The 8,135-nt window shown below is 45.7% G+C and overlaps 1 protein-coding gene across 2 annotated transcripts in view; it reads left to right on the forward strand.

Annotated features, from left to right (window-relative positions):
- The first annotated feature begins 2,222 nt into the window (after window positions 1–2,222).
- Mmp19 (matrix metallopeptidase 19) overlaps window positions 2,223–8,135 on the forward strand; it is a 16,280-nt gene continuing 10,367 nt past the window's right edge. Inside the window, exons 1-2 of one of the 2 annotated variants that reach the window (XM_031349949.1) lie at window positions 2,223–2,267; window positions 2,918–3,003. Coding sequence is in view for 1 of the 2 variants with exons in the window: in XM_031349948.1 (XP_031205808.1) it covers window positions 2,363–2,452; window positions 2,918–3,003 (176 nt within the window). In the remaining variant the exon portion in view is untranslated. Of the gene's footprint in view, window positions 2,453–2,917; window positions 3,004–8,135 lie in introns of both variants that reach the window. The other variant, XM_031349948.1, reaches the window with a different exon arrangement.

Raw genomic sequence — 8,135 nt, forward strand, 5'->3', positions numbered from 1 at the left:
ATAATAATGAATCTTTGAGCTGACTGGAGCGAACAGAGGTCCTAAAATCAACAACTACACGAGGGCTCACAATCATATGTACAGCTACAGTGTACTCACATACATAAAATGAATAAATAACTAGTTTAAAATGATTGATCTGGGTGTAGTGATACACGCCATCAATCCCAGCAGCACTCAGAGGCAGAGGCAGGTGGAGCTCTCTGAATCTGAGGCCAGCCTGTTCTACAGAGTAAGTTCTGGGACAGCCAGAGCTATAGTGAGGCCCTGCTTTGAAAAAAAAAATGCTGTTTGAGACCTAGGTAAATGTCTGTAACCCTAGCACTTGGGAAGGCAGGTGAGTCAGGGGTTCAAGGTCAGGCTGGGCTATGCAGGAAGTTCCAATCCAGTCTGGACTGTATGGTATGATGTCTCAAAAGTACAGAAAGTAACTAATTAAATAAATAAAATGTAATGAAGATAAAAATTGCTGTTTGAGTCGCTCACTTGAATGTCACAAAGTCATGGAATGAATTTTGACTTGGGACTAGGACATAGCTTTTTTTTTTTTTTAAGATTTATTTCTTTATTTTATGTGTATGAGTGCACTGTAGCTGTACAGATGACCATGAACCATCATGTGGCTGTTAGGAATTGAACTCAGGACATCCCGCTTGCTCCAGCCCCACTCCCTCTGGCCCTGCTGCGGCTGGAGTGAGCCGGGCCAGAGCGACCGGCCCAGCAGAGGTCCTGAGTTCAATTCCCAGTAGCCACACACATGATAGCTCATGGCCATCTGTACAGCTACAGTGTACTCATACACATAAAATAAATAAATAAATAAATAAATAAATAAATAAATAAATAATAAATCTTTTTTAAAAATTTGTTTTCATTCACAGAGGGGGTCATGATACAGTCTCCCTTGTATAAGAAGTTGACATCAGGTGTCTTTCTCTATAGATCTCTATTTTATTGTATTTTATTTTTTGAGATGAGGTCTCGTATAGCCCTAGCTGATCTGGAACTTGCAAAGTCGACTTGGTTTGCCTTCCAGAGCTCCGACTGTTTCTTTATCCCAGGTACTGGGATTAAAGATGTGTGTCACTATGCCTGACTCACCTTAATTTTGAAAATTATATTTATTTATTTATTGTGTGTGTGTGTGTGTGTGTGTGTGTGTAGGGGATAGTGTTCACACCATCATGCATGTGTGGAAGTCAAAGGACAACTTGTAGGAGTCATTTTTATTCTTCCACTGTGTGTATCTCAGGAATTGAACTCAAGTCAGCAGGCTTGGCCGAAGGCGTCTTTATTCATTGAGCCATCTTGTCAACCCTCTACCTTACTTTTTTTTTTTTAAGGCAGCATTTCACTAAACCTGGAACTCAATATTTCAACTGAATTGGCTGGCTGGTGTGCTCCCAGGGTTCGCCTGTCTCTGGCATTCCTAGGGTTGGGATTACAGATTTGAGCGGCCCTGCCTGACTTTTACATGAGGACTGGGAATCCTAATTCAAGTTTTCATGCTTGTATAGAAATCATACTGGCTGAACCATTTTTCCAGTCCTGCTTTTTGCTTTTGTCTTTTTTGTTTGTTTGTTTTTGTTTTTGTTTTTCAAGACAGGGCCTGCTTTTGTCTTTTAATAAATGGTAAAAAAAAAAAAAAAAAAAAAAAAGAGTCACAAAAAGAAAATGTTTAAGAAGAGCTCAAGGCCAGCCTGCAAGGCTAGACTGACTTAAACTTTCAGTTTGATCACAGTGGCTCTGAGTTCTAGGCTAGCCTGGTCTACATAGGTAGTTTCAGGATAGCCAGGACTACATAGAGACAGAAGCAGGTCTCGTCTTTGATCCCTTCTCTTTGAAGCTCACGCTGCTGCCTCTGCTGCCTCCTAACTCTTTGCTCCTATTGATTTTTTCTTGTCAGGAGCAAATGGACATGTGAAGCTAAGGGATTTGCTGGCCCTGGATCCCTGAGAAGCAAGAATGTCCAACTCTAGGAAGCAGCCTTGGGCCTATCCTAATCTCTCTAGATACTCTGGCTCTCCCACTGCCAGGAGGCAGACCCCAGAGCAGTACAGAGAGTCATCTGGTCTCCAGCAGAGGGCTCTGGGGGCGGGGTGGTGATATTAGGGGCATTTTTGGCGTCTGCTCTTTGGTAGGGCAGGAGTTAATGGTGAGTTGCAACATCCCTCTGGGCTGAGTCAGCTCCCACTGTCCCCCACCCCCCATTCTCCACAGTTGAAGGCTTATAAAGAGGATCAGAGGCTGACAGCAAAGACCTGGAGGTAAGAGTCCTTTGCCTAGCCCTGCTCCTCCAAGCTCCCAGAAGTCTCAGGTCAGAGGGCTCAGGCAGTCTCTGGAGCTCTTGTCTGCGGGGACCATGGAGTGGCAGCAGCTGTGGCTGGCCTTCTTACTTCCCATGACAGTCTCAGGCCGGGCTCTGAGGCCTACAGAGAAGGAGGCAGTCTTGGTGAGTCCTCTGGGTGAAGGAGAGCTCAGAGCATGGGAATGACAGGGGTACCCATGCTACAGTCTACCTCTAGGTTCTCCTCCTGTCCTCTATGTACCTGCCTCTCCCTATTTGCTCTGCATCCTGATCTATGCATCCCACCTCCTGCTCCTTTCCTTGTCCCCCTTGAGGCCCCTCACCCAGGTGTATGGTCCTTCTGTATCTGTCCCTTCATATCTGGCCTGTTAGCTCATTTGGATTGTTTGTTTGAGACATGGGCTCACTATGTATCCTTTGCCTGGCCTGGAACTTGCTATGTAGTCTAGGATGGACTTGAATTCACAGAGATCTACCTGCTTCTGTCACCCAAGCATGGGGGGATGCAAGGGGGTGTCAAAAGCGTGCACTACCACACCCAGCTTCTTTTAGGTTACCTGGAAGCTTTATCCTGAGACTAACCATCTTTCAATCTCCATGTTATTATAGGATTACCTGTTGCAGTATGGGTATCTACAGAAACCTCTAGAAGGAGCTGATGATTTCAGGCTAGAAGATATCACAGAGGCTCTAAGGTGAGGTTCTAAAGTCACAAGGTACAAGCTTTCACAGCTGAGGTATCAAGTTCTTCCCTCTGCCCAGGCCCACCTCTGCTTGACTCTAATGCACAGCAGGGATGTAGGATGGTGATGTTACCAGGGTGGTAGAAAGTGAGGTAAGATGGAGAGCCGGCATGAGGAGCATGCAGGTCAGGTGTGGCGGTACACAGCTGTGATCTCAGCACTGGGGTGGCAGAGACAAGCATTAAAATTTGGAAACTAGGGCTGGAGAGATGGCTCGGGTTAAGAGCACTGGCTGCTCTTCCAGAGGTCCTGAGTTCAATTCCTAGCAAGTATATGGTGACTCACAACTGTCTGTAGTGGGATCTGATGCCCTCTTCTGGCTTTATTGGGCACCTGAACATACATAAAAGACATTTACATATACAGAAATGTACAAAAGAATGAAAATCTCCTCCCCACTCCCTTCCCCCCACTCCATAGTTTCTCTGGGTAGCTCTGGCTTGCTGTCCTGGAACTCACTCTCTAGACCAGGCTGGGCTTGAGCTTAGAGATACACCTGTCTCTGCCTTTGTAGTGGTGGGATTAAAGGTGTGTGGCACCACCACTCAGCTAAGAACAACATGTTACAAAAGATCTAGGAGACTAGCCTGGACCACACGAGGAGTATTTATCTTTATTTTTTCATTTTTCTTATTACTTTTTTAAAAAAAGATTTATTTATTTTATGTATGTGAGTACACCGTAGCTGTACAAATGGTTGTGAGATTTCATGTGGTTGTTGGGAATAGAGTTTTAGGACCTCTGCTCGATTTGGTCGGCCCCGCTCTCTCCAGTCATCCCTGCTCGTTCTGGTTGGCTCCACTCACTCTGGTCAACTCCGCTCCCTCAGTCCCTGCTCATATTATACGTAAATACACTGTAGCTGTCTTCAGACACGCCAGAAGAGGGCGTCAGGTCTCATTACAGATGGTTGTAAGCCACCATGTGGTTGCTAGGATTTGAACACAGGACCTCTGGAAGAGCAGTCAGTGCTCTTAGCCGCTGAGCCATCTCCCCAGCGCCTGTAGCTTATACTGATGTGGAACTCCTGGGAATCTAGCTGTCTCAGCCTCACTATACTACAGTTATAGGTATGAACTACCATACTGAGCGAGAGTCAGAACATACCACACTAGGCACAAACAGTTCCACACGTAAGAGGTTTAATTGAGAGGGAGAGAGGGTGCAGTAGCAAAAAGAGGAGGGAGAGAGAGAGAGAGAGAGAGAGAGATGGAGGAATGTTCCCCATATATATACACACACACACATATATATGTGTGTGTATATACAGGCGATATGTATATATGTGTATATATATATACATATATATATATATATATATATATATACATACATATATATATGTTCTGATGTAGTGGCTGCAGGTAAAGGTGGAGAGGTGAGCCCAATGGATTCTGGGAATATGGTGGCTGTTGCCCTGGCAACAGGTCTGAGAGCCCATCTGACACCACAGGCTTTAGAGGCCCTGATGCTAACATACCTCCCTTTTTGATGTTATAAAGAGAAGGAAAGAAAAAGGGAAGGGGAAGCCAATGGTGAAAAGGGAATGAGGGCGTCGTGTCTCTTAAGCTACTTCCTGCTGTCTAGGGGTGTTGTCAATGGGGGGATGGGGATAGCTGGCTTTCACCATCGGGATCCATTTGGTAAACGTGTGCATCAGGTTCCTCTGTGGACAGTGGCTCATCTGTGGGCAGTGGCTGGTAATCCTGTAACAGGAGCTGATAGTTTGGTTAGAAATTTTTTGTATTTGTCGTTGAAGAAATGTAGAAACAAGATTAATGAGGCAGGGAGCAAATAATAACACCAGGAAGATGACTAGGAGAGGAGTTACAAACGGGAGTATCCACTTCCATATAGGGTTTTCAAAAGTCCCAGAACTGGAGGTCTCATGGTCCCTGAAATTTTCAATGTCTGGCTATAGCTCCTGGATTTTATTTCTTACTATCCCTAATTGGTTGATGTAGAAGCAGCATTCTTCTTGGAGGAACAGGCAAAGACCACCTTCTTTAGCTGTCAGGATATCTAGTCCCCATCTGTTCTGAAGCACCATGGCTGCCAAAGAATCGATCAGTTTTTGGATAGTAAGCACAGTTTCGGACATTTTTTGAAAACCACTTTGAAACTGGGAAGTGAATATACTATATTGGATCATGGAAGTTGTTATCCCTGCAACTCCAGTACCAACACCTATGGCTATTCCCATAGCAACCAAGACTGGCACAACTTGGACTGCCCTCTTATGTTGGGCAGCTATCATATCTACAACTGGGATTGGCAGGGGCTCCTTTCCCTGGATTATTCCCAGTTCAGGGAAAAGAAGTACTAATGTGCAAACTCCTGACCAGCTAACAGATAGGCGATGATATGCCTGAGTGCCACATGTTTTGGATTGTAGGGCATTGTGGCAGAGATGATACATCAAGGGTTATGGTTCTATTGCAGTCTAGGGAGCTCAACATTCCCACTGAATGAGTCCCAGAGGCCTTAAAACACCAAAGAGAGGGACAGAGGCAAGGTAAGTCATGGCGACACTGGAGCCAGGGCGCTGACAAAGGGTGAGGTAATGTTACTTGGCAGTATCACCAGAGATGCTGTAAGTGACAATTGTGAGTTAGTTCCAGCAGGTACACATAACCAGCAATCCTTAAAGCATCCAGGTCTGGTGACATTAAGGAGATGGTATGCCGAGGTCAAGGTCTGAAGTAAAAGGCAAAATGACAAGTTAGTGCCATTTATGAAGGGTGATGTCAAAGAGATAAGGACCTCAGAGGAGTGTTTGATTATCTCCCCTACTTTTTCAATATTCAGGGGTTGGGCAACTGAGACATATTTTCTCTGAATATGGATGGTACTTACTTGGGCCCCGGGCTGATTTTTACAATAGAGCTTACCAAGAACTCCTGTTTCCTACCTGGAATCCCATGGGTCTTGTATGTAGAAAAAGAGTGTCTTGCAGTGTTGATAGAAGAAATGATTGATCCATGATCCTAGCATATGTATCTGACAAGACCAATATGGGCAGCCTCCATATTTGTCTGGCCATTTTCTACAATAATCTTTTGTCTGGTCAAAGAGAAAGCAAGTATAGAGATCATAATATTTATATGGGATTACAGATACCAGGATGATAGCAATTTGGATTGATTCCTGGCATCCGGCTGTGGATCAGTTTCCTGACCCTATTTGGAAAGACTGTTATCTGTGGGTGTTTCTTGAACCTTAAATCTCCAGATATAAGGGATACCCTGGATAGAAATGAACAGGAGGGGGAGGACGAAAAACACGTCTAATCCAGTGAGGTTGAGCTCAGCTGCTGGAGTGGAGTCTCATTTTCTGGGATTGGGGACAAGGTGGGTGGGCTTGTTGTCCTTTGGAGCTTAACAGAGCATGGTCCTGTTAAGATTGATTTGTATCAAGAAGAGTCATTTTTAGGTGGATGAATGAAAGGTTTGAGGTGAGACAGATGGACCTAATGAGAGAGTCCCTCGAGATTAGCAGCTGTAGGGGGTCACAAGAATTACTTTAAAAAGGCCCTGCCATTTGAGAGAGAGAGGTGAGGGCCGATGACCTGGAGGGGACAGAAGGACTTGGTCTCCAATGTTGATAGGCAGTGGACAGGAGAGAGTGTATGGCAGAGGTAGATGGTGGTCAAGTTCCATAGGAGAGAACAGAGGTGGCAAAGTAATGGGGTAAGTAGATGGTCTGGGAGGGGAGAGCACTTAGGTGAAAGACCAAGAGTTAGGAGTGGACGTCCATACATGAGTTCAAAGGGAGAGATGAAGAGAGTCCGCTTTGGGAGAGCTCGTAACCTGAAAAGAGCCAGGGGTAGGAGTTTTACCCAATCAAGGTGAAGTTCTTGTGACAGCTTAACAAGAGTAGTTTTTAAAGAGTGATTAGTTCTTTCTACCTTACCAGAAGATTGAGAGTGGTAAGGAATGTGAAAATGCCAGGGGATGTCTAGGGCCTTAGTTAGGATTTGAGGGACGTGGGAAGTAAATTCAGGACCATTGTCTGATTGGACAGAGGCTGGGATACCAAACTGGGGAATGATCTCTTAGAGGAGGACATCAGAGACTGTCTGAGCCCTCTTGTTAGTAGTGGGAAATGCCTCTACCCACCCTGAGAAGGTATCCACCAAGACCAGGAGGTACTTGGCATGCCTGACAGTGGGCATGTGGGTAAAGTCAAGTTGCCAGTCAGTTCCAGGAAGGGAACCTCTAGCCTGATGGGTAAGAAAAGGGGTGCTATGATACCTTGAGTTGGGGTCAGACTTCTGACAGATTTTGCAAGAAGCAGTGATAGATTTTTAAGAAGCTTAAGTCCTCAGGAGTAGGCTGTAGAGAGAGAGGGTATTGATCTTGGGTTATGTACCTGGTAGAGTCCAGAAATTGGGTGACAACAGGAGAATGGTGTTTAGCAACAGAGGGGTTTTGGACATCCCAGACTCGGGGATCTACCTGAGAAGCTGGTAAAGGAAGTAACATGGTAGTGTTAGTAGGTTGCCTGGCTAGGAGAAGGAGCAGAGGAACCGCTGGTGAGCCTGGGTTTAGGCGAATGTGGGGAGCAAAGGAAATAGAGGCTCCCAACCTAGCTAGAAGATCCCTTCCCAATAAGGGGACAGGACATGTTGGCACTACCAAAAAGGAATGGGTGAGAGGTACACCCCTAAAAATGCAACTAAGTGGTGGGATCTGGAGAGGGAAGTAAGGTTGTCCTCCTATCCCAACAATAGGAAAACAAGAAGGAGAAGTGGGTCCCCCAAACTCCGTCAGGACGGAGTAAGTGGCTCCAGTGTCCAAGAGGAAGGAGATGTGCCCCCCATATGCCACAATATCTACCTGGGGCTCCCTGCCTAGTGTTGGCAGTGGTCAGGTCAGGGGAGCTCAGGCCTCCTCAGTTGGCCATAGCCAAGCCTAGGAGATCAGTTGGAGGGTTATCTGGGAGTGATGTCCCCCTGTTCTGTGTAACATGAAGGCAATTAACAGCCCAATGTCCCTCTTGATGGCACCTAGGGCATGGCCCTCTTGACTTGCAGAAGTTAGGGCAGGCTTTTGCCCAATGACTTTGGTTTTTTTTTTTTTTTT

Source organism: Mastomys coucha, unplaced genomic scaffold, assembly GCF_008632895.1.
Source record: "Mastomys coucha isolate ucsf_1 unplaced genomic scaffold, UCSF_Mcou_1 pScaffold4, whole genome shotgun sequence".
NCBI classification, from domain to species: domain Eukaryota; kingdom Metazoa; phylum Chordata; class Mammalia; order Rodentia; family Muridae; genus Mastomys; species Mastomys coucha.